General features: G+C 40.6%; 1 protein-coding gene across 2 annotated transcripts in view; it reads right to left on the reverse strand.

Moving 5' to 3' along the window:
• The window catches only part of irf2b (interferon regulatory factor 2b), a 34,610-nt gene extending 13,748 nt beyond the window's left edge, over positions 1–20,862 (reverse strand). Inside the window, exons 1-4 of one of the 2 annotated variants that reach the window (XM_061979573.2) lie at positions 20,650–20,727; positions 15,105–15,197; positions 8,915–9,014; positions 1,925–2,101 (exon numbers count right to left, since the gene is read on the reverse strand). In XM_061979573.2, coding sequence (XP_061835557.1) covers positions 1,925–2,101; positions 8,915–9,014; positions 15,105–15,191 — 364 coding nt within the window. In that variant the 5' untranslated portion in view covers positions 15,192–15,197; positions 20,650–20,727. Of the gene's footprint in view, positions 1–1,924; positions 2,102–8,914; positions 9,015–15,104; positions 15,198–20,649 lie in introns of both variants that reach the window. The other variant, XM_061979572.2, reaches the window with a different exon arrangement.
• Between the last annotated feature and the right edge of the window lie 6,487 nt (positions 20,863–27,349).

A 27,349-nucleotide genomic window follows, 5' to 3' on the forward strand; every position in this document is an offset into this window, starting at 1 on the left:
TGAGGTAATACAATTTTCAAAATTGACTGATATGTCACACTTAAATCTAGACTATAGTATGAACCTTTGTCATTAATACACAGCCAACGTTTGCTGAGGTCTTTCGTAAGGTTTCTTAGGGCACCGGTGCTGAAGTAAACGGTAGTAATCAGACTGAAAGCAGCCTACAACAAGTGTTTGACTGTGATATTGTGCATGTAATGTATTGTAGGTAAGTCACCAATCAACCATCACAGCGAGCGTGGTGCGTTCACGAACTCCGGATATATGAGCATCAACATTACGACAGAAACAAGTTTTTTTTTCTGCGCATTGTCTGTTTTGTATTGTTGCTGGTTTTGCTGCAATAATTATGACATTTTTTATTGTATGTATTATTTTTTTATATTTTACTTAGCGGAAGTATTTAAATTACTAGTGTTTCCAACTTGAATGTCACAAAATTCTGTAAAAATAAAAAGGCATTGTTTATTTTCACAAAAATGTGTACGGTATGTCTTCCATTTTTAAGCACAGCCCTCATTTCAAAAGTACCAGTTTGGTACTAGTATCAGTTCAAATGTAAACAATACCCATTCCTAGTCTTCAGTTTACGTCAATATGTATTGTATTTACACAATTAAAATCAAGTATGATTTGCCTTTTCCCAGTCCAGAAAAAGTGAATTTTATGTGAAATTTGGCGTGCTGGACATATGCGATATATAACATGGAAAAACTGGATCTAGTTTTTCCATGTTATATATCGCATATGCCCAGCACGCCAAATTTGACCCATTAGTACAACAGCCTGAACCACACAAATATGACCAGTGATTCGATCAACAACAGGGACAGTGAAATATGTTTATTTACGGTTTCCATATTGTTTGACCGTCGGTTGTCTTTTATCAATATTGCTCAGTGTAATCCTCGCATCAGCTTTGTTCTGCTCACATCCTAACCAGCAGAACCAATAAAACCCAGCAACTAATTTGTCCTGACTCACGCTTCAAGGAGCAATCTCCCCTCAACGTTACTATTAGCGCTGTTAAAAGGGTCCTTTCCTGCTCATTTCAGGGGCCTTTAAAATGATATTGTATCCCATGTGGCGCATTGTAGTATGTTTCTTAGAATAAAATAATACTCAGAAATATTAAGTAGTGTATAGAATAAATCTGCATTCTTCTCCTTTTGACTAAAACTCTCTGATTCAAAAGCTTACTCTGTTGAGAGTATAACATTTTAAACATACAGCGTTGCCTCGATTATTGTTAAACGTTATTGCGTCACTATATGTTATTTGTGTTAGCAGGTGTTTACAGGGGCTTGTCCCGATACTAACACTACCCTGACTGCTTGTAACTGCATCACTCAAGCGTTCATTTTTAAGTTTCACTTTAGTTTTTGTAGCTTCTCGCATATCGACACTTTGCCGGCTGTCGGAGCGTTCTCTGCACGAAAATGGCGTGTTCTAAGTTCACCAGTAAAAGAAAAGTGGACAGTGAAAATTGGCAATTCCAAGAAAATTTGACTAATTTGCATTTATTCTCTCTCCAACAAGCACAAGACCTATAATGTAAGTGCTTACTATGTTAGGAGACTGTTGCTGTTACAATGTCTGATTAAAAAAATGGTTATGAAAAGAAGCACAGGCTTTTTGAAGACACATTTCCCCAATAATATTCGGAGGTGAGAACAAAATTAACTTCACAGAAATTGGCATATTAAGCTGCAAGTGGGATTATTTTAACCTGACCTACCTCAACAAATGGACCTCATTTAAAACATTATTTGTGGGTCTCTAGATTTGAGTAGCCCTGTCATGTCATATGAATTTGCTACTAATAAGTTAACAATTAGTTAACGATAAAATTGGCCTTTAAGTTTAAGTACAACATTTTAATGATCATTTTTGTTTGAAACAACAACAAATTATCACTCACCTTTCTTCATACTTTTTTCAGAAGAGGACAACATCTTGTACACCCTAAAGGCATTTGTTCCCTTTTTGTTGCTTTTATCTTTCACCTCCACAATGTCAAGCAGGCTGTTCATGGCACAGCGGAAATTTGCCTTCCAAGTCTTTGGATCCTGTCGGTCTTTTCCAGGCTGGTACTTGCCTACATGTTTACAGATGAGTCATGAACGGTTCACGATAATGCATGTACAGTATAGCATACTACCATTATCATAACTCCATCACTACAAGTTAAATATCTGGGCGTCGTTTTCGACTCTGACCTAAGTTTTATACCACATATACAGTAAAAAAAATATCACAAAAATAGGTTTTTATAATCTTAGGAATAATAGCCAGAGTTTGCCCAATTATCACTCAGGGCAACACGGAGACCCTAATGCATGCTTTTATTACAAGTCGGATAAATTATTATTAGGCTGGTCTTCCTAAAAATGTTATTACACCTTTGCAATTACACCACAATTCAGCGGCATGTGTCCTGACTAAGACCAGAAGGTGGGATAACATTACACCAGTTTTAAAATCTCTGCATTGGCTCCCCATGTGTTTCAGGATCAATGTTAAGGGTCTTCTTATGGTTTATAAATGTTTTTATGGTATTGGGCCTTCTTGTCTTTTAGATTGGCTTTTACCCTCCGAAACTTCACGGGCCCTGAGATCCTCCGGCACTCATCTCCTAATTATTCCAAAAGTCAGGACACAAAGTCACGGGATGGCATCTTTCCACCATTATGGCCCCCGTCTATGGAACAGCTTGCCAGAGGAGCTCAGGGCTGCGGAGAACGTTCATGTTTTTAAGAACAGGCATAGACCCACCTTTTAGATTTGGCTTTTACCTAATATTAATTAATTTTATTGAAGTCATTTGTACTTTACTTTTCCTCTTATTAGTTATATGCAAGATTTTATTTAGTTATATTTATTCTAAATTTACTGCTTTTATCTTTTTTATTTCTTATTTTACATTCATATGTCTTGTATTTTATCCTTTATCTCGACTCATGGTTATTACTATTTTACAAGTTGTATTATTTTTACTTTCCAAGGTTCCTCAGATGAGCCATCTGCCTCAGGGGTTATCGGCCGTGCTGTGGGGGCGCTTTGTGCCAGCGTTCTGGTGGCCATGGTCCGATGACCTCCTGGTGCAGATGGCTCCTGTGATAGTGTTTACACACATGTCTCCTCTGTACTCAGCCATGCATTCATTTGTTCATATAGTTGTGTGTGTGTGTGTGTGTGTGTGTGTGTGTGTGTGTGTGTGTGTGTGTGTGTGTGTGTGTGTGTGTGTGTGTGTGTGTGTGTGTGTGTGTGTGTGTGTGCGTGCGTGTGTGTGTGTGTCCATCGGAGTATGTTTTTTAACTTTGTAAAGCACTTTACGTTGCATTTCTTTCATGTATGACAAGCGCTTCATAAATAAAGTTTGATTGATTGAATTGTGCCTCCTTTTGCTCCCGGAATGATTAAACAAATGTCTTCATTTAGGCTGTGTTAATTGGTTATGAAATAACCTCAAGAAATACATTGTTATGAAGGCCCTGTTACATAGATTATTCTCATTGATTAAGAATTCATCTATTCATGCCCACAGACTATATAGGACAGCTCTCGTCTTAGGGGATGGTGCATTGTCTTGTTATATTCTGAACAGTACTGTTAGGGATATTTACTCCTCAAATAAAATGGAATGCATAGGGAGTCATTCTTTGGTCACCCTACTTTGCTTCAGGAACGAAACACAATAAGTACACCCTGTTGCTATGGCAACACCTGCTCTTAAACACACATGTAGCATACTGTCTAGTTTTGATGGTGAGGGGAAGTACCAAGTACGAGATGGGGTGAAGGCAGACGTGTGTTTGTGTACTTGCTCATACACACACATACTTAGATGGACTTTCGGTTTCGATAGATAGAAACCAAAGCAGCTTTGCTTGGGAGGGGTAGGAGGATGGACAAAATCAAGTGAGCAGTGGCACATCTACAGAGAACACAGTAGCCTTTAGCAAGCATGGTCTTCTCTATATCAGCTGTGTTTGTACTTACTCCATTTGTAAAATAAATTGTTAAACTTAAATTCTTGTCTCGTTTTTTAGTCAGATAGTCGCTAGAACAAAAGGACCTAGGAGGACTTCGCCATTTACAAGGGAAAGTCCGAACAGTACATACCCTCATAATATTCTAGCAGCAAAGAAGACAGAATGTGTCTACGGAACAGTAATGAGTATCATTTACATTTGGCTCCAAAAGTGCATCCTAAATCATTAAGTAACCCCAAAAAATCTAGTTTTTCTTTGCATCTACAAGGTGTGATCTTGGTGCCAAATTTAATGTTGATAGTTACTATAGATGTTACTGGATACGAATAAATAAAACAGATTACTGATACTTAACAGGTGGAGAAATTATAGCTGTACTTTTGGAAAGGCTACAGTAAGTGTTGTCTTTCAAATGGTGATTGTCGCATTAGTTGTTTGTTTGAAAACATTTTTTATGGAATATGCTGGTCTCGGACTGCTTTTTTTTTACATTTTCCTCATTTAAGTGCTTGTGGTTTGGATTGCCTTTTGTTATTCTTAAACTTACAGTATTTAGGTTGAACTTTTAGCTTTTGATTACAGGGGATGTATAGAATGTGCATATTGATGAAAATGTTGCTTCGCAGTCACAGAAACACAAATTCCACCACAGCCCGATGGTTAAAAAAGATTAAAGAAAAGACAATGAAATTAGTTATGGTCTGTTTAGAACCAAGTGTTGTTCATCTCTTTGCCACTGGTCCCATGACATACAGGTAAAAGCCAGTAAATTAGAATATTTTGAAAAACTTGATTTATTTCAGTAATTGCATTCAAAAGGTGTAACTTGTACATTATATTTATTCATTGCACACAGACTGATGCATTTAAATGTTTATTTCATTTAATTTTGATGATTTGAAGTGGCAACAAATGAAAATCCAAAATTCCGTGTGTCACAAAATTAGAATATTACTTAAGGCTAATACAAAAAAGGGATTTTTAGAAATGTTGGCCAACTGAAAAGTATGAAAATGAAAAATATGAGCATGTCCAATACTCAATACTTGGTTGGAGCTCCTTTTGCCTCAATTACTGCGTTAATGCGGCGTGGCATGGAGTCGATGAGTTTCTGGCACTGCTCAGGTGTTATGAGAGCCCAGGTTGCTCTGATAGTGGCCTTCAACTCTTCTGCGTTTTTGGGTCTGGCATTCTGCATCTTCCTTTTCACAATACCCCACAGATTTTCTATGGGGCTAAGGTCAGGGGAGTTGGCGGGCCAATTTAGAACAGAAATACCATGGTCCGTAAACCAGGCACGGGTAGATTTTGCGCTGTGTGCAGGCGCCAAGTCCTGTTGGAACTTGAAATCTCCATCTCCATAGAGCAGGTCAGCAGCAGGAAGCATGAAGTGCTCTAAAACTTGCTGGTAGACGGCTGCGTTGACCCTGGATCTCAGGAAACAGAGTGGACCGACACCAGCAGATGACATGGCACCCCAAACCATCACTGATGGTGGAAACTTTACACTAGACTTCAGGCAACGTGGATCCTGTGCCTCTCCTGTCTTCCTCCAGACTCTGGGACCTCGATTTCCAAAGGAAATGCAAAATTGGGGTGCCATGTCATCTGCTGGTGTCGGTCCACTCTGTTTCCTGAGATCCAGGGTCAACGCAGCCGTCTACCAGCAAGTTTTAGAGCACTTCATGCTTCCTGCTGCTGACCTGCTCTATGGAGATGGAGATTTCAAGTTCCAACAGGACTTGGCGCCTGCACACAGCGCAAAATCTACCTGTGCCTGGTTTACGGACCATGGTATTTCTGTTCTAAATTGGCCCGCCAACTCCCCTGACCTTAGCCCCATAGAAAATCTGTGGGGTATTGTGAAAAGGAAGATGCAGAATGCCAGACCCAAAAACGCAGAAGAGTTGAAGGCCACTATCAGAGCAACCTGGGCTCTCATAACACCTGAGCAGTGCCAGAAACTCATCGACTCCATGCCACGCCGCATTAACGCAGTAATTGAGGCAAAAGGAGCTCCAACCAAGTATTGAGTATTGGACATGCTCATATTTTTCATTTTCATACTTTTCAGTTGGCCAACATTTCTAAAAATCCTTTTTTTGTATTAGCCTTAAGTAATATTCTAATTTTGTGACACACGGAATTTTGGATTTTCATTTGTTGCCACTTCAAATCATCAAAATTAAATGAAATAAACATTTGAATGCATCAGTCTGTGTGCAATGAATAAATATAATGTACAAGTTACACCTTTTGAATGCAATTACTGAAATAAATCAAGTTTTTCAAAATATTCTAATTTACTGGCTTTTACCTGTATTTATCCATAAAGTATCAGTGTGAGCTGTACCACATTGTTTCATTTATTTTGATTGCACTTTTTCCATTTTGTTATATTACAGCTTCATTCCAAAATGGAATACATTCATTTTCATTCCAAAAATTCTACACACAATATTCCATAATGACAATGTGAATGTATTTTTCTTTTGCAAATTTATTAAAACTAAAAAAATCACATGTACATAAATATTGACAGCCTTTGCTCAATACTTTGATGATGCACTTTTGGCACCAATTACAGCCTCAAATCTTTTAGAATAAGATGCCACAAGCTTGGCAGACCTATCTTTGGGCAGTTTCACCCATTCCTCTTTGCAGCACCTCTTAAACTCCATCATATTGGATGGGAAGCGTTGGTTTTTATCCAGTACATTGCCATAGCATTGGTTGCATGAAAAATGGTGTGTCCTAATTTCCCCAGTAAAAGAAAATGTACAGTGAAAAGTGGCAATTCCAAGAAAATTGGACTGAATAATTTGCATTTATTTTTTTATCCAATGAGCACAAGACCCATGTGCAAAATATGCCAGGAGACTATCGCTGTTATGAAGATGTCTGATTTAAAACATCAATATGAGACGAGGAACAGGCATATTGAAGAGGCATTTCCTCAACATTCAGAGATGAGAACGACAAAATGAAATGCACTGAAATTGGCATATCAACTTACAGTTACAATCCTTATCACATCAATGATGCAATAATTTGGGCAAGCAAGAGAAAAGAAGTCATTCTCAGATGCAGAGATAATAAAAGATTACATGACTGAAGCAAAGGACACAATGTTTGAAGGCAGACAAAAAGAAAAAAATTACAGCTAAAATGGCTTCTTGTCCACAAGCAAACATATAGTTTTGTCTCTGACAAATGAAACATTTATAAATGCCAGCAAGGGTGAAGAGTTTCAAAGAGCTTTTTGGTTTGTGTCAAAAATAATGCGACATTATCTCATATTTTTTAAATCTTATGAAAATATTGACTTTCAAGTGTTTGCTTCGTTTTGTGCAGCGTGTGCTTTATAACATGCTCAGGGGATTAAAAAACATTCTTGATGTTTCCTGAGCTCGATGTAATTGTGCGCTGATTTTAAAAGAAAATGCACGTCATTGTACATCTACTACAGTATATCGCAAAACTAAGGTGTTATATAATGCCACCAAATCAGCTTTGACTGCTTTTCTGGACTTCTTATTGAACATAATGCGCATGACAGCAGTTGATTGAGATTTTGTGTCGACAAAAACTGTTTTGAAACTACACTCGTGTGGACGGAGATCTTTTAAACACAAGAGAGGTGTCTTTTTTAATTATCCATGTTCCAGTGGACATGACCTTTGGGCAGGGGTTGTTAACATTTTCCAGGTCAAGGACCCCCAAACTGACAGAAAGTTGGAGCAGGGACACCCTCTGTATATACTGTATATATGTTTTTAATTAAACTGGTCTTAAAAGGTACCATGTTATTGTGCAATACTAATATATTCAAATAATACAGTACAGTGCTACTAATAGCTAGCTGGCAAATAGATCAATAGACAAATGGCTAGCTATCTTAAATGCTAGTATGAATAAAATAAAAACATTCTTTATCCATGTTTTTATTTCAAACCAGCAAGGTACAGTGAGTAGGGTGGCCATGTCACTGCCATTTCTAAACGACACTACAGAGTGTTGGATCAGTGTTAATGTGTATTTAAAGACATTTATATTAGTGAGAAAATTGTGGGTGTGAATATAAATATTTAAAACATTTTTTTTTTACTTTTTCAAGAGTTACATCAAACAAAAATATCACGACACTCACTGCAGTATCTCTGCGGACCCCCGAAGATCTCTGTTTTAAGGTCTGCCTTTAACCCAGTGTTTCTCAATTATTTTCTGTTAAGGTTGAAGAAAACATTTGCCTAACATTCAGAGTTTTAACTATGGGAGGAAACCACTGACATGCTTATTAATTGTGCATTCGGTATACAACCCCTTGAGAAAATGATGGAATCACCAGAGATGGAGGATGTTAATTTAGTTGTTTAATTTTGTAGGAAAAAAGCAGATAACAAATATGACACAAAACTATAGCCATTTAAAATGGAGACTTTCAGAGTTTAAGAAACACTAAAATAAAATCAAGAATTTAGATTGTGGTAGTCACTGGTCACAGTGGTCAGTAAAGGTTTCATTTTTAAAACAAGCAGAGTGAAAGAAATATTGAATCACTCAATTTGGAAAAAGAAATAATGGAATTTGAAAAACAAACAAAAACACTACAACACACCACTAGTACTTTGTCGCACCACCTCTGGCTTTTATAACAGCTTGCAGTACCTGAGGCATGGACTTAATGTGTGACAAATATTACTCTTCATCAATCTTGCTCCAATTCGCTTTGATTGCTGTTGTCAGATCAGCTTCACCAACTGTGAACACTGTTTTTTATTAAAGTTGCGATTTGAAATGACTATAGTTGGAAAAACTGAACTTAATTAACATTCCCCATCTCTGGTGATTTTATCATTTTTGCCAGGGAATGTAATTGTACATGCATTATAGAAAACTACAGTAAGTGTCTTCACCTGTATGTATGGCCCATCTCATGAAGAGAGGAGCATCTTTCTCCAGGTCCCAGCCATGCCGAGCAGCGTGCATCCACGGGATCTGGAAGATTCTTTTTTCCTGGAGAAATATGTCATCATGCACTATCACTTTTTCTGCCTCTTACTGCTGCATACAGGCAAAAGCATGTTTTAACAATAAATATCAACCAGATAATTATCGTAGCGATATGAGATTATAACATCATATCAATAAATAGGATAATGTGCAAAAATAGCTTAGATAACCAATTACAAAGAAACACTCCAATAAGGCAAGATTACCCGTACTGTGCTTTAGGTGGGTTTGGGTGAAAAAACAAAGTGCTTTCCCTGAGCTCATTGTAAACAAAAATGGCGTCCATTGTTTGGGACTTTTCGCATGCTCTTTGCACAAAATGTTCTGCAAACATTCTGCGAGGAGGAAAAAACATCAATCTTCAACACATCAAACCTTATCAGTCAATCAATTGTGTTTTGAAAGCGTACGAAGCCAGCTGCAAAGAAATGCCTGAATAAACTACATTTAAGTCTACATTTAGAAAAATAACAGCTTTAGATACAGTGCACCCGGAAAATATTCACAGCCCTTCACTTTTTCTACATTTTGTTATGTCACAGTCTTTTTCCAAAATGGAATAATTTCATATTTGTCCTAAAAATTCCAAACATAAGACCCATAAAATTCCCAAATGTATTTAAAAAAATAAAATTAAAAAACACACACATACATTAGTATTTACAGTCTTTGCTCAATACTTTGTTGATGCACCTTTGGCAGAAAATACAGCCTCAAGTTTTTTTGAATACGATGCCACAAGCTTGGCACACCTATCTTTGGGCAGTCTTGCCCATTTCTCTTTGCAGCACCACTCAAGCTCCATCAAGTTGAATGAGAAGCATTGGTTTTCATCCAGGATGTCTCTGTACATTGCTGCATTCATCTTGCCCTCTAACCTGACCAGTCTCCCAGTTCCTGCCACTGAAAACCATCCCCACAGCATGATGCTTCCACCACTATGCTTCACTGTAGGAATAGTATTGGCCTGGTAATGAGCGGTGCCTGGTTTCCTCCAAACATGACGCCAGGCATTCATGCTAAAGAGTTCAACCTTTGTCTCCTCAGACCAGAGAATTTTGTTTCTCATGAGAGTCTTTCAGGTGAATATTGGCATATATTATTGGCAATATTATTTTTATTAAGAAATGGCTTCCGTCTATATCAGGGGTGCTCACACTTTTTCTGCAGGCGAGCTACTTTTCAGTTAATCAAGTCGTGGGGATCTACCTCATTCATATATATAATTTATATTTACTTATTTATGAAATATATGTTTTTGTTAATAAGTTAAAGGTGTTTAATGATAATGCAAGTATGTTTAACACATATAGTTAATATTGTTAATAAATTAAAGGTGTTTAATGATAATGCAATCATGTTTAACACATAGTTAATATTGTTAATAAATTAAAGGGGTTTAATGATAATACAAGAATGTTTAATACATATAGTTAATATTGTTAATAAATTAAAGGTGTTTAATGATAATACAAGTATGTTTAATACATATAGTTAATATTGTTAACAAGTTAAAGGTGTTTAAAGATAATGCAAGCATGTTTAACACATATAGTTAATATTGTTAACAAGTTAAAGGTGTTTAATGATAATACAAGCATGTTTAATACATATAGTTAATATTATTAATAAGTTAAAGGTGTTTAAAGATAATACAAGCATGTTTAACACATATAGTTAATATTGTTAACAAGTTAAAGGTGTTTAATGATAATACAACCATGTTTAACACATATAGTTAATATTGTTAACAAGTTAAAGGTGTTTAATGATAATACAAGCATGTTTAACACATATAGTTAATATTGTTAATAAGTTAAAGGTGTTTAAAGATAATACAGGCATGTTTAACACATATAGAGTCCTTTCTTTCATGAAGACAAGAATATAAGTTGGTGTATTACCTGATTCTGATGACTTGCATTGATTGGAATCAGACAGTGGTGCTAAAAACGTCCGCATTTTCGAATGGAGGAGAAAAAAGTCCTCCTTTCTGTCCAATACCACATGAAAGTGGTTGGTTTTTGGCATCTTATTTGTCCAGCTTCCGTACTCCTTTGTATACACTTTACAAGAAATACATTGTCGGCAAACTCCGTAGCTTGCTAGCTTGTGCACGCCAGCTTTCTGAGACTCGTTTTGTTAGCGCAACTGTGCAACTGTGCAGTCGCGGTCTTTGGAGTTTTGACGACAGGTACGGTGCCAGAGTCTGTTGAAATAAAGTGTTTCTCGCCTTCCAGTCGGTAATTTTAATGAGCTGGCAGCAGCCAGCGTCATCTCAGAAGACCATCGGGTGCCGTGAATGTCAATCAAGTGACGAAAGTGACGTCATAGTGAAGATTTATGATCGCTCATTATTAGGACTATTTTTTTAATGCCTGGCTGGTGATCGACTGACACACCCTCCGAGATCGACCGGTAGCTCGCGATCGACGTAATGAGCACCCCTGGTCTATATCATACAGGCCTTAAATTCTACAGGCTAATATATATTTCTTATTTTAATTTTTTTTCCTATGCTATGTGTGTGCCTCTTAAGACTTCACTGTAATGTTACCTGTAAACTAAACAACATTTATGCAAATCTACCTTTTTGTTGTTTTTGATGGTATTGGCCTGGTGATGAGTTGTGCCTTGTTTCCTCCAAACATGATGCCTGGCATTCATGCCAAAGAGTTCAATCTGTTTCTCATCAAACCAGAGCATGTTGTTTCTCATGGTCTGAGAGTCTTTCAGGTGCATTGTGGCAAACTTTTTATGAAGAAATGGCTTCTGTCTGGCCACTATACCATACAGGCCTGATTGGTGGTTTGCTGCAGAGATGGTTGTCCTTCTGGAAGGTTCTCCTCTCTCCACAGAGGAATACTGCAGCTCTGACAGAGTGACCTCCTTGGCTAGACTAAGATGAATGCAGCAATGTACAGAGACATTCTGGATGAAAACCAACACTTCCTATCCAATCTGATGGAGCTTGAGAGGTGCTGCAAAGAAAAATGGGCAAAGAGGAATGGGTGAAACTGCCCAAAAATAGGTGTGCCAAGCTTGTGGCATCCTATTTGAGGCTGTAATTTCTGCCAAAGGTACATCGAAAAAGTATTGAGTATAGGGTCTAAATACTTATGTAGATGTGTTTTTTATAAATATGCAAATTAAAAAAAAATCACGTTGCCAATAAGGGGTATTGTGTGGATAATTTTGAGGACAAATATTGATTTATTCCATTTGGGAATAAGGCTGTAACATATCAAAATGTGGAAAAAGTGAAGCGCTGTGAATACTTTCTAGATGCACTGTAAGTTACGGTAATCGGTTATAGGTATCCTTCTTGAGAAGCAGGAAATGAAAGCCTAGTTTTTAGCGTCAATATTTCAACTTCTTCCTGTTACTTTACACCAGGGCTATTCAACTAAATTTTTGGGAGGCAACATTTGTTGAAAGGGGGACAAGCATCTCCCTTCTCAATTATTTTTATTTTGTATATTCCTGAGAACCAGGTGCATCTTCTACAATAGTCGAAGTGGGAACCTTTGGGCATTTCACAATTTGATTACGATTCAAAAGTTACGATTTGATTTTTAAAAAAATCGATTATTGATGCATTTTAATTTACGTACATTGATGCAGTTTTACATTTCTTTTCATTTCACTAAATAAGTGATTATCACTTGCAATTTAAAAAAAACTATTAATTTAGAATAAGAAACAGTTAAATTAATTCCCACAATTAATAAATTAATGAACATCTGTGCAAAACTGGACTATAAGTTAAGTTAAAGTACCAATGATTGTCACACACGCACTAGGTGTGGCGAAATTATTCTCTGCATTTGACCCATCACCCTTGATCACCCCCTGGGAGGTGAGGGGAGCAATGCCTGATAATAAAGGAGCTGGTCGGATCTCTTGGTGAGGTGGCTCGCTGCAGTCAGTCAAATTTTAGAACTGTCTGCATTACTTTATTTACAATAAATAAATCGATTAGCGACGTTTACTAATCAATTCTATAATCGTCCATGTCGGAAATGCAATGCATCTAAAAATCCATTATTTCCCCCACCTCTATACAATAGACATTTGATTTTGATATTTTTTTGTCAGCGTTACAGAAGTGCTGTGCTGTCTTTAAAGACCTTCTGCAAAAAAGGTTTTACGGTAAAAATCAAAGTTGTAGCGTTTTTCCATTTACAGAAACGCACTGTAAAAACAATAATCATAGATTTTACAGTAAAAAAACTGCCATTTTATTTCACAGCAAAAATAGCAGTGTACCGTATTTTCCGCACTATAAGGCGCACCTAAAAACCACAAATTTTCTCAAAAGCTAACAGTGCGCCTTATAACCCGGTGCGCTTTATTACGATTCATTTTCATAAAGTTTCGATCTCGCAACTTCGGTAAACAGCCGCCATCTTTTTTCCCGGTAGAACAGGAAGCGCTTCTTCTTCTACGCAAGCAACCGCCAAGGTAAGCACCCGCCCCCATAGAACAGGAAGCGCTTCTTCTTCTACTGTAAGCTACCGCCCGCCCCCGGAAGAAGAAGAAAAAACGCGCGGATATCACCGTACGTTTCATTTCCTGTTTACATCTGTAAAGACCACAAAATGGCTCCTACTAAGCGAAAAGGATCCGGTTCATAAAAAGACGCAATCTCTCCATCCGCACACGGATTACTACCGTATTTCACAGCAACTGATATTCCTGTGAACCGCACTGTGGAACGGGAGCACGTACGGTGAATATTCGCACCACAGGGAATGAGAAGTCATCCTTCACTGTGGTTCTAGCTTGCCATGCTAACTTCCACCCATGGTGATATTCAAAAGGAAGACCTTGCCAAAAGAGACCTTTCCAGCCGGCGTCATCATAAAAGCTAACTCGAAGGGATGGATGGATGAAGAAAAGATGAGCGAGTGGTTAAGGGAAGTTTACGCGAAGAGGCCGGGTGGCTTTTTTCACACAGCTCCGAAGGCGAACACACCTTCACTAAGACGGGCAGACAGCGCCGGACGACATACGCCAACATTTGCCAGTGGATCGTAAATGCCTGGGCAGATATTTCGGTCACAACTGTGGTCCGAGCTTTCCGGAAGGCAGGATTCACAGAACTACTGGACAACAACAGCGACACTGACTCCGATGACTTCTACGAGACGGAACCGGCCATTTTGCATCCCACGCTTGCGCAACTTTTCAATTCGGACACCGAAGACGAAGAATTCGAAGGATTTACGAATGAAGAATAACTTCAGAAGGTGAGCGCTATGTTTATTTTGTGTGTTGTGACATTAACGTTAAGGGCAACATGTTGCTATTGCTCTACACCATTTTGAATTTTACTATGTTTGTGATTGCACATTTGCGTACATTTTGGGACAGAGTTGTTAGAACGCTGGTTTTCAATATATTATTAAAGTTTGACTGAACTATCTGACTGTTTTTTTGACATTCCCTTTAGCGCAGCGTAGGCGCGGCTTATAATCCGGGGCGGCTTATTGGTGGACAAAGTTATGAAATATGTAATTCATTGAAGGTGCGGCTAATAATCCGGTGCGCCTTATAGTGCGGAAAATACGGTAACCATTTTATATCTATGGTAATTTGTTGTAAAACCCCCTGTAAATTAGAAGGTAAATTCTGGCGAGTGAGATGCCAGTTTTTTAACATAAAATCTGAAGTTTTTTTTTTTTTAACAGTGTTGTGTTTTTGGATTCTCCTGCAGGAATGTGACTCTCTCCGAGTTTGAACTAAACTCACGGACCTGTTTGAAATGTTTTAATTAATTTGTCTTTTTTTTTGGTGTAGCCTGTTGAATAGCTGTGCTTTACACATATTTGCTCTTTTATTCCATCTTTTATGTGTTTTATGTAATTGTATTTTTAGAATGTGCCGCAGCCATTAAAATACTAGCAATGCAAATGGCCCCTGGGCCGCAGTTTGGATATTCCTTAGAAAAAAATCCTAAATAAATGTTATCTAAAATGAACTCAGGTCCAAATAAGTCATTACGTTTCCACAAGTAATATGATGTAAACTCCTCACATGAACTGTATTTTGTGCATTCTAGAGAGGATAGGTGCCAATAAAAGTACTTACTTTGTTTACCCATTTGAGGCCTGGTATCTGACAGGAGTTGATCTGCTCTTCCAGCCACGGCCGCATCCTCATCCTATCCACTGGCATCTTGGGCTGTCAACACACAAACACGTGAACAAAGAACTAACGAGCAACGTCTGCATGCAAAGCTTCAAGAACTGCAAGCAACCATTAAGTGTGATTATTTAATAGCTTCAAATACACACCCTGGATAAATGCTGCAGGTACTGTAAGGAGGCGCTAAAAACTACAACATGGGTGACGGGAGAAGACGCTGTCTAAGTGGAGGCACATAAATAAGACAGCCCACAAATAAATGATAAATGATAAATACTTGTATAGCGCTTTTCTACCTTCAAGGTACTCAAAGCGCTTTGACAGTATTTCCACATTCACCCATTCACACACACATTCACACACTGATGGCGGGAGCTGCCATGCAAGGCGCTAACCAGCAGCCATCAGGAGCAAGGGGTGAAGTGTCTTGCGCAAGGACACAACAGACGTGACTAGGATGGTAGAAGGTGGGGATTGAACCCCAGTAACCAGCAACCCTCCGATTGCTGGCACGGCCACTCTACCAACTTCGCCACTCCGTCTTGAAAAAAAGTGAGTAAAACATAATCTATGCAAGATTTTGACTGAATAACCACCATTACATGTTATGTAGACCACGTTGAGGTGTTTCAAAAGGAGAAACAATTATTTATATGACTCATTTAAGGCTTGACATAAAAAAATCTCTTCACACTAGTATTGCCTTTAGGAATGTTAAAATGTTACCTAATATCAAAGCTAAGGCTGTTTAAGGAGTATTATTATTATAGAGGTGAGGAAGTTTATTACAGGATGTTTTTTCAAACATGGAGTTTGACTAGGTTTGGTTTAATAGTAGTGTTGTTGTGTGGTCGGATCAAAGTCCGTCAAGCCAAATAATGCTGTGGCAGTCGCCCAGCATAATAGCAAAGCATGCCAACAACACTGAACTAGTCAAACAGGGGAAAGACACCGTACTGGAAACATACAACTATTGAAAGTCTCAATGGCAGATGAATATTTCATATACGATGTTTATTTTTTTATATTGGTATAACAGTTACATTGGACAAACCACATGCAGTGCTTTAGGTGTTACAGTAAGAAAATGCTAATTTTCAACACCTGTCCATGGGAGGCTCCTAGGATACAGAATATGTGTTAAAATGTTACAAAATATACAATGAATCAAATTTACAATAACTTAATCATGTGTACAACTTTGCTCTGATTTCTGTCACAATTTCTGACGCTGGTGAAGATGTTTGCAGTTTGCAGTTTTAATTCAGTGGGGAGAATGTTCCACAGTCTGGCTGCGCTACAGGAAAAGGTGGACTGTCCAAAATATGTTTTGAACTTAGGAACCACACAGTCCACACTGACTGAAGATCTGGTGTTACGTCTGCGAGAGCCTTGACGTCTGCCAGCCAGACTGGAGACGTCTAATCAATGTCTAACATGATTAGTTAGACATTTAAAAAACAATTTCAGATGACATTCAGATTAAGTTTATGGTTAAACCAGAGGTCTTTAACGTTTTCCAAACTGACGTAGACATGGAGTGAGGACCCCCCATTTATATAACTTGCATAGCATTGTGTTTTAGATTAAATTGGCCCTAAAAGGACCTTGTTATTGTGCAATACGCACCTGTCATTCCTCGCATTATGATTAACAAGTTGCATTCTTAAAAGTTGAGTTTTAGTGTAAGTTGGATCTTATTTCTAAAATATACATACATTAACACCAAAGTCACTCACAATGTACACGCAACACACAAATAAAAAGATTTAATATAAGAATTAAATTAAACAATAATAATTTAAAAAATAACTCCTTATCTGAGCCATTTTTGACAATTATTTACATCCAACTTTGTCTCTCTCACAGTCACGTCACAATAGTTGTGTCTACTGTACTTTCTTTAACCCTTGTTGTCTTTGAGGCGGTTTTTTTACCTTTTTAAAATATTGTCAGGAAGGATATCTGCTCTTCTACTAGATCTTCTAACAGCACGGAATTAGAAATGGGCGATATGGCCTAAAATCTATATTGCAGCCTACTGCGATAACGATATATATCACAATGTATAATTTAGCATATAAATGATAATAGAAGCATTTCATAAGGGGTTACAAAGGCTCCTAATTTAACTGCTGAAGTATGCGGTAATATATTGTGTCAAAACTATTATTAATCCACTTGCTAATTTACTGTTAATAGCTGGTTATTCTCTGTTGTAACATGTTTCTATCTACACTTAAGATCAAATGTAATAAGCACTTATTATTCTGTTGTTAGATACTTTACATAATTTTTGGGTGATCGATCCAATACCAAGTAGTTACAGGGGCAGTATTGGTCATACAAATGTTGATACTAACTAATACTTAAAATTTTCAACAGCATTGAATGATTCAATTTAACACAATTATAATCAGACAAAAACAGGATAGCAGTGAACAATATAAAATATTTAAATCATTTGCTACTATTGGCTCTGATTTAAATCCTTTCGTTTTTGCCCTTAAAGCCTTCGTGTATTCAGGTACTTATTTCCTGAGTTTGTAAACAGTAACGACAAAAGGTTTTGTGCAAATAAAACATATCGATCTAATGACTGCAGTATCAAGCATACACTAACTCTATACTTCGCATCGCCGATCTGCCTACTTATGTTTACATTCAAGAGCTCTCGCTTAGCAGATAGCATGGCTTCTTGTATTCTCCTACGGTGTGTAACAAAACATGTTTAGCTATTCCCCGTCCTCCAGAAATAATGATACTTGCAAGAAACTTACTTTATTTGCCTCAATGGAGACCAGGATTAGTGATTTAGGGACGGCTTCACACTGTGGAGGGACGTTAGCCACGAGCTCGCTAGCGAGGGCGCTACTATGCATTGAGAACACAGTTGTCGTGTCGTTGATAATTAAGCGGGACACAGCTAGGATGTTTCATCACCATGCATTATCATGATATAATAACAGTAATACAAGCTATATTGTCTGCCAAATTTATATCATTAAAATTTAATATTATCTATATCAGTGTTTCTCAACCTTTTTTGAGCCAAGGCACATTTTTTACGTTGAAAAAATCCGGAGGCACACCACCAGCAGAAATCATTAAAAAACGAAACTCAGTTGACAGTAAAAAGTTGTCGCTGCAATTGTTGGGTATGACTTTAAACCATAACCAACCATGCATCAATATAGCTCTTGTCTCAAAGTAGGTGTACTATCACGACCTGTCACATCACGCCGTGACTTATTTGGAGTTTTATGCTGTTTTCCTGTGTTTAATGTTTTAGTTCTTGTCTTGCGCTCCTATTTTGGTTGCTTTTTCTTTTTTTTTTGTATTTTCCTGTAGCAGTTTCATGTCTTCCTTTGAGCGATATTTCCCGCATCTACTTTGTTTTAGCAATCAAGAATATTTCAGTTGTTTTTATCCTTCTTTGTGTGGACATTGTTGATTGTCATGTCATGTTCGGATATACATTGTGGACGCCGTCTCTGCTCCACAGTAAGTCTTTGCTGTAGTCCAGCATTCTGTTTTTGTTTACTTTGTAGCCAGTTCAGTTTTAGTTTTGTTTTGCATAGCCTTCCCTAAGCTTCAATGCCTTTTCTTAGGGGCACTCACCTTTTGTTTATTTTTGGTTTAAGCATTAGACACCTTTTTACCTTCACACTCCCTCCCGCTGTTTCCAACAGCTACAAAGCAATTAGCTACCGGCTGCCACCTACTGATATGGAAGAGTATTACACGGTTGCTCTGCCGAGCTCGAGACAACTCAGACACTCGACAACAACACATAATTTGCAAACTATAATTACTGGTTTGTAAAAAATGTTTTGAACCCAAATAGGTAAAATTACATAATTAAAGTACCAATGATTGTCACACACACACTAGGTGTGGTGAAATGTGTCCTCTGCATTTGACCCATCCCCTTGTTCACCCCCTGGGAGGTGAGGGGAGCAGTGGGCAGCAGCAGTCGGCAGCAGCGGTGGCCGCGCCCGGGAATAATTTTTGGTGCTTTAATCCTTAATCTCCCACGGCACACCAGACTGTATCTCACGGCACACTAGTGTGCCGCGGCACAGTGGTTGAAAAACACTGATCTATATCACACAACCATACACTGAATAAATCATCACTCTAGCTTTCATGAACATTAATAGTCTATCTTAAATGAAAATCACGGTTGTGGTAGTGAAGAAATAGTGGAACAAAAGAGCAACTACGGCTTGGCTTGGTTGGGAGAGTGGCCATACCAGATTCAATCCCTGGCTTCATCCATCAGAGTCACGTTCGTTGTGTTTTTGGGCAAGACACTTCCTGGTGGGTTGTGGTTAAGTCCTTGCATGGCATCTCCCGCCATCAGGGTGTGAATGTATAGGTGGGTGTGGAAATAGTGTAAAAGCGCTTTGAGTACCTTGAAGGTAGAAAAGCACTATACAAGTATTACTTTTGGTGGCCATTTATCTTTTCAGAGCTTTTTATGACATTTTTTTTCATGGCATACTGCTGCACGGAAGACATAATTAAGTCCATAAAATTTTCTAAAAAAAGTGACGATGATGCAAATCTTTAGTTAACGGCCCATTTATCTGTTCACTACAGTATTTTTGATTAATGATAATGTGTATTTAAAGTAAGGCTGACAAATTCCATGCATTAGTGGCAGAGTATGCTTTAAAATACACAACAGTTTGATTTAAGCTAAAACAATAGCAATTTTGAGCAAATAAACTACATGTATTCAAGTAAACCATTTAAAAGTGCTTGTTTGACCTTTTGACAATAAAGTTACGTTGAACCAAAATATATTGTTCTTGTTTAAACTTAAACGCAAGTAATGTACTGCAAATAATCAAATCTGATTTTGAAAATGTATTATTTGACAGCACCCCCAGTACCCCCACTGACACCCTTGCGGTCGCGAACGGCCTGTTGAAGACCTCTGCGTTAAACCACTAACTTGTTATGGACCGCCATACCAAGATTGCCCAACACTGTATGGGGCATTCACTGTTTTTGCAAAATAAGCAGGGAGATCAAACACACCCAGACATGAACAATTTAAAATACACACATTTCAGGACGTTTGCATGACTACAAATTATATATGTTCACTGGAAACACAGTAAGCCAACAAACATTAAGACTTACGTTGTAGTTTTATAATTGCCACTAAAACAGTAAATGGCGTGACACATTTGAGAAGTCTACAACGATTCTGCGAATGACTACAAACTGTGAACGCACCACGAACGTCGTTCTACAGTAGAAGTTTATTACAACAGCGTGACAAGTTCAACCAAGCTTTGCAGCTCTCCCGCACAAACGAAACAAGCTAACCCCCAAAAGTGAAAATAAAAGCTCAGGCGAGTGAATAAAAGGCAAGAGAGAAAGTAAAAGGCGTCATTTGGCTCACAGTGCAAGCAAGGCGCAGTTACGTCGCCCAGCTTGGTAACATTTAGCGGCGGGGAAATGCGGAAGTTACCTGGTGACTTTGGACAGCTCGCAGCTTCTGCCAAAATAACACGATGGTGGCGGTATGTTTGAATATTGTATTGGCTGCAGGGAAAAGTGAGAGCGTCGTTAGGTTTTGTTTCTGGTCCAGAGCGAAAGCAAAACAAGAAGGTTAGCTCGGGAAGTGGGAATCCCCCTCCTACTTCTGTGTGGCTCTTTCGAGCCGCGGCGCGGAAGTGAGCAGCCAGGAGAAGGGGGGCGGGAGGAGCTTGATCCAAAGGTCGACAAGAGCGATACCGGGGGCAGCCGCGACCGGTTCGATACTAGCTTGTATTTTCACCTGCTTTAAACGCCTTTATGTGTTGTTTATATATGATATTGTCGATATTCGAATGAGAACCAAGGGAATGTTGACCTTTAATCAAACAATTGTAGAAAGCTAAAATTACAACAAAAATGTGTTGTTGATATTGTTACATTGATGTATTAAAACTGGGGGCGAAAATAAAATGAACGTGAACTAATAAGAGTTTTTTTTCTTGACTAACAATTGCTGCCCCCCTCTCCTTCGTGGAGGGGGGGGGGGCACAGGTTCGGTGGCCACGGATGAAGTGCTGGCTGTCCAAAGTCGAGACCCGGGGTGGACCGCTCGCCTGTGCATCAGTTGGTGACGTATCTGCCCTGCTGACCTGTCTCCACTCAGGATGGTCTCCTGCTGGCCCCACTATGGACTGGACTCTCACACTATTATGTTAGATCCACTATGGACTGGACTCTCACACTATTATGTTAGATCCACTGTGGACTGGACTCTCACACTATTATGTTAGATCCACTGTGGACTGGACTCTCACACTATTATGTTAGATCCACTATGGACTGGACTCTCACTATTATGTTAGATCCACTATGGACTGGACTCTGACACTATTGTGTTAGATCCACTATGGACTGGACTCTCACTATTATGTTAGATCCACTATGGACTGGACTCTCTCACTATTATGTTAGACCCACTATGGACTGGACTCTCACACTATTATGTTAGACCCACTATGGACTGGACTCTCACACTATTTTGTTAGATCCACTATGGACTGGACTCTCACTATTATGTTAGATCCACTATGGACTGAACTCTCACTATAATGTTAGATCCACTATGGACTGAACTCTCACACTATTATGTTAGATCCACTATGGACTGGACTCTCACACTATTATGTTAGACCCACTATGGACTGAACTCTCACACTATTATGTTAGACCCACTATGGACATGACTCTCACACTATTATGTTAGATCCACTATGGACTGGACTCTCACACTATTATGTTAGATCCACAATGGACTGAACTCTCACTATAATGTTAGATCCACTATGGACTGGACTCTCTCACTATTATGTTAGATCCACTATGGACTGGACTCTCACATTATTATGTTAGATCCACCATGGACTGGACTCTCACTATTATGTTAGATCCACCATGGACTGGACTCTCACACTATTATGTTAGATCCACTATGGACTGGACTCTCACACTATTATGTTAGACCCACTATGGACTGGACTCTCACACTATTATGTTAGATCCACCATGGACTGGACTCTCACTATTATGTTAGATCCACTATGGACTGGACTCTCACACTATTATGTTAGATCCACCATGGACTGGACTCTCACTATTATGTTAGATCCACTATGGACTGGACTCTCACACTATTATGTTAGATCCACCATGGACTGGACTCTCACTATTATGTTAGATCCACTATGGACTGGACTCTCACACTATTATGTTAGATCCACCATGGACTGGACTCTCACTATTATGTTAGATCCACTATGGACTGGACTCTCACAATATTATGGTAGATCCACTTGACGTCCATTGCACCGGTCGCCCAAGGGGGGTCCCCATATCTATGGTCCCCTCCAAGGTGTCTCATTGTCCCGTTGGGCTGAGTTTTTTCTTGCCCTGGTGTGGGATCTGAGCCGAGGATGTTGTTGTGACTTGTGCAGCCCTTTGAGACACTGGTGATTTAGGGCTATATAAGTAAACATTGATTGATTGACTGTGTTTGCCTTTTTAATCAAACAATTTATGTAATATAATATAATTTTTGTTATATTTATGTATTAAATTGTGAACAAAATATATTTGGAGGTAAACATTATTTGAATGAAAAAAAGTGTTTTTATGGTCTTATTTTGTTTTTAATCATACAATTCTAGGTAATAAGGGATCATTTATTTTTGTTGATATTGTTACATTTATATATGAAAAGTACTGTTTAAATATTTGGGGACAAAATTGATTTGAATGAAAACAAATATTTTGTTGTTTACTCATTTTGCTCTGATCCATCCATCCATCCATCTTCTTCTGCTTATCCGAGGTCGGGTCGCGGGGGCAGCAGCCTAAGCAGGGAAGCCCAGACTTCCCTCTCCCCAGCCACTTCGTCCAGCTCTTCCCGTGGGACCCCAAGGCGTTCCCAGGCCAGCCGGGAGACATAGTCTTCCCAACGTGTCCTGGGTCTTCCCCGCGGCCTCCTACCGGTCGGACGTGCCCTAAACACCTCCCTAGGGAGGCGTTCGGGTGGCATCCTGACCAGATGCCCGAACCACCTCATCTGGCTCCTCTCGATGTGGAGGAGCAGCGGCTTTACTTTGAGCTCCTCCCGGATGGCAGAGCTTCTCACCCTATCTCTAAGGGAGAGCCCCGCTACCCGGCGGAGGAAACTCCTTTCAGCCGCTTGTACCCGTGATCTTGTCCTTTCGGTCATAACCCAAAGCTCATGACCATAGGTGAGGATGGGAACGTAGATCGACCGGTAAATTGAGAGCTTTGCCTTCCGGCTCAGCTCCTTCTTCACCACAACGGATCGATACAGCGTCCGCATTACTGAAGACGCCGCACCGATCCGCCTGTCGATCTCACGATCCACTCTTCCCTCACTCGTGAACAAGACTCCGAGGTACTTGAACTCCTCCACGTGGGGCAAGATCTCCTCCCCAACCCGGAGATGGCACTCCACCCTTTTCCGGGCGAGAACCATGGACTCGGACTTGGAGGTGCTGATTCTCATCCCAGTCGCTTCACACTCGGCTGCGAACCGATCCAGCGAGAGCTGAAGATCCTGGCCAGATGAAGCCATCAGGACCACATCATCTGCAAAAAGCAGAGACCTAATCCTGCAGCCACCAAACCAGATCCCCTCAACGCCTTGACTGCGCCTAGAAATTCTGTCCATAAAAGTTATGAACAGAATCGGTGACAAAGGGCAGCCTTGGCGGAGTCCAACCCTCACTGGAAACGTGTCCGACTTACTACCGGCAATGCGGACCAAGCTCTGGCACTGAGCATACAGGGAGCGGACTGCCACAATCAGACAGTCCGATACCCCATACTCCCTGAGCACTCCCCACAGGACTTCCCGAGGGACACGGTCGAATGCCTTCTCCAAGTCCACAAAACACATGTAGACTGGTTGGGCAAACTCCCATGCACCCTCAAGGACCCTGCCGAGAGTATAGAGCTGGTCCACAGTTCCACGACCAGGACGAAAACCACACTGTTCCTCCTGAATCCGAGGTTCGACTATCCGGCGTAGCCTCCTTTCCAGTACACCTGAATAGACCTTACCGGGAAGGCTGAGGAGTGTGATCCCACGATAGTTAGAACACACCCTCCGGTTCCCCTTCTTAAAGAGAGGAACCACCACCCCGGTCTGCCAATCCAGTGGTACCGCCCCCGATGTCCACGCGATGCTGCAGAGTCTTGTCAACCAAGACAGCCCCACAGCATCCAGAGCCTTAAGGAACTCCGGGCGGATCTCATCTACCCCCGGGGCCTTGCCACCGAAGAGCTTTTTAACTACCTCAGCAACCTCAGCCCCAGAAATAGGAGAGCCCACCACAGACTCCCCAGGCACTGCTTCCTCATAGGAAGACGTGTTGGTGGGATTGAGGAGGTCTTCGAAGTATTCCCTCCACCGATCCACAACATCCGCAGTCGAGGTCAGCAGAACACCATCCTCGCCATACACGGTGTTGATAGTCCACTGCTTCCCCTTCCTGAGGCGGCGGATGGTGGTCCAGAATTGTTTCGAAGCCGTCCGGAAGTCGTTTTCCATGGCCTCACCGAACTCCTCCCATGTCCGAGTTTTTGCCTCTGCAACCGCTGAAGCCGCACACCGCTTGGCCTGTCGGTACCTGTCTACTGCCTCAGGAGTCCTATGAGCCAAAAGAACCCGATAGGACTCCTTCTTCAGCTTGACGGCATCCCTCACCGCCGGTGTCCACCAACGGGTTCTAGGATTACCGCCACGACAAGCACCAACTACCTTGCAGCCACAGCTCCAATCAGCCGCCTCGACAATAGAGGCGCGGAACATGGTCCATTCGGACTCAATGTCCAGCACCTCCCTCGTGACATGTTCAAAGTTCTTCCGGAGGTGGGAATTGAAACTCTCTCTGACAGGAGACTCTGCTAGACGTTCCCAGCAAACCCTCACATTGCGTTTGGGCCTGCCAGGTCTGTCCGGCATCCTCCCCCACCATCGCAGCCAACTCACCACCAGGTGGTGATCGGTAGAAAGCTCCGCCCCTCTCTTCACCCGAGTGTCCAAAACATGAGGCCGCAAATCCGATGACACAACTACAAAGTCGATCATGGAACTGCGGCCTAGGGTGTCCTGGTGCCAAGTGCACATATGGACACCCTTATGTTTGAACATGGTGTTCGTTATGGACAATCTGTGACGGGCACAAAAGTCCAATAACAAAACACCGCTCGGGTTCAGATCCGGGCAGCCATTCTTCCCAATCACGCCTCTCCAGGTTTCACTGTCGCTGCCAACATGAGCATTGAAGTCACCCAGTAGAACGAGGGAATCACCCGGGGGGGCACTCTCAAGTACTCCCTCAAGTGAATCCAAAAAGGGTGGGTACTCTGAGCTGCGGTTTGGCGCGTAAGCGCAAACCACAGTCAGGACCCGTTCCCCCACCCGAAGGCGGAGGGAAGCTACCCTCTCGTCCACCGGGTTGAACTCCAACGTACAGGCTCTGAGCCGGGGGGAAACAAGAATTGCCACCCCAGCCCGTCGCCTCTCACTGCCGGCAACGCCAGAGAGGAAGAGAGTCCAGCCCCTCTCGAGAGAACTGGTTCCAGAGCCCTTGCTGTGCGTCGAAGTGAGTCCGACTATATCTAGCCGGAACGTCTCCACCTCGCGCACTAACTCAGGCTCCTTCCCCCCCAGCGAGGTGACGTTCCACGTCCCAAGAGCTAGCTTCTGTAGCCGAGGATCGGACCGCCAAGTGCCCTGCCTTCGGCTTCCGCCCAGCTCACATCGCACCCGACCTCTATGACCCCTGCTATGGGTGGTGAGCCCATTGGAGGGGGGACCCACGTTGCCTCTTCGGGCTGTGCCCGGCCGGGTCCCATGGGGACAGGCCCGGCCACCAGGCGCTCGCCATCGTGCCCCACCTCCAGGCCTGGCTCCAGAGGGGGGCCCCGGTGACCCGCGTCCGGGCGAGGGAAATCTGGGTTCCTTGTCAGTGTTATTCATAGAGATCTTCGATTTTGCTCTGATGACTGTTTTTAATCAAACAATGTCATAAAATGTGAATAATTTATTTTATTGTTGATATTGTTAGATGTATGCATTAAATTATTATTTTTTTAATATTTGGAGGCAAAAATTATCTGGAGGAGAACCAATGGTAGTTTTTGTTTGTATTGCAGATCGTAATAAAATATATTAAGTTAATTTTTTGTTTTGTATTTTGTTACATCGTCATATGTTGTTATATAAATACAGGTGCATCCAAATCAATTTAAATGTGCTGCAGAATTTTTTTGTTTCATAGGGGAACTACACTTTTTTGGGAATTTTGCTTATCGTTCATAATCATTATGTCATTACATGACGAAGGATGGATTTTTTTTTTAGTATGCATTCTAAATATGAAATAAATGTAAATGAAAATCTGCTTACTGCCCATAAAATCCAATAAATAACAATTCAAAAATACTCCATTTGCATTTTGTGACTTGAATATTAACCAAGTATTAATGATATTGTTATTATAGGCGGGAACGCAGACAAACTATTTATAGCTGAGACGTGATCACTACTGTGTGTGCCTATGTTTACAACATCGAGTGGTCTGCTGCTTTCTCACTTCCTTGCTTGTGGAAGTTTATTCTACATGCCTCTCACTCAATCAATCAATGGCCCTAAATCACAAGTGTCTCACCTAGAAAGTAGATGGCTGAGCACGTACTCCGACAAGTTGGTACACTTTGACAGCCTTTTAGGACCCAGAAATGGGGAGAACGACACAAAGAGACACTTGGTGTGTCCGCCCCCCACCCGCCCTCGTTTCTTCACAAGGATTATGAGTAATTTTTCATCTAAACTTGAATATGTGAACATCCCAGCAGTCTGCATCCTAATGACAGCAGACCTTGTACAGCAAGTGATGTTGTATTATGTTCATAAAGTCTGCAGTGAGTAATAATCCATCCATCCATCCATCCATTTTCTACCGCTTGTCCCTCTTGGGGTACCGAGGGTGGCTGGAGCCTATCACAGCTGCATTCGGGTGGAAGGCAGCGTACACCCTGGACAAGTCGTAACCTCATCAATGCACCGTTTATGCTTATAATGATCAAAATACGTAAAGGGTCAGCAAGACTTTCTCTGCTGGCCTCACATA

This window comes from Nerophis lumbriciformis, linkage group LG19 (assembly GCF_033978685.3).
Source record: "Nerophis lumbriciformis linkage group LG19, RoL_Nlum_v2.1, whole genome shotgun sequence".
Classification (NCBI taxonomy): domain Eukaryota; kingdom Metazoa; phylum Chordata; class Actinopteri; order Syngnathiformes; family Syngnathidae; genus Nerophis; species Nerophis lumbriciformis.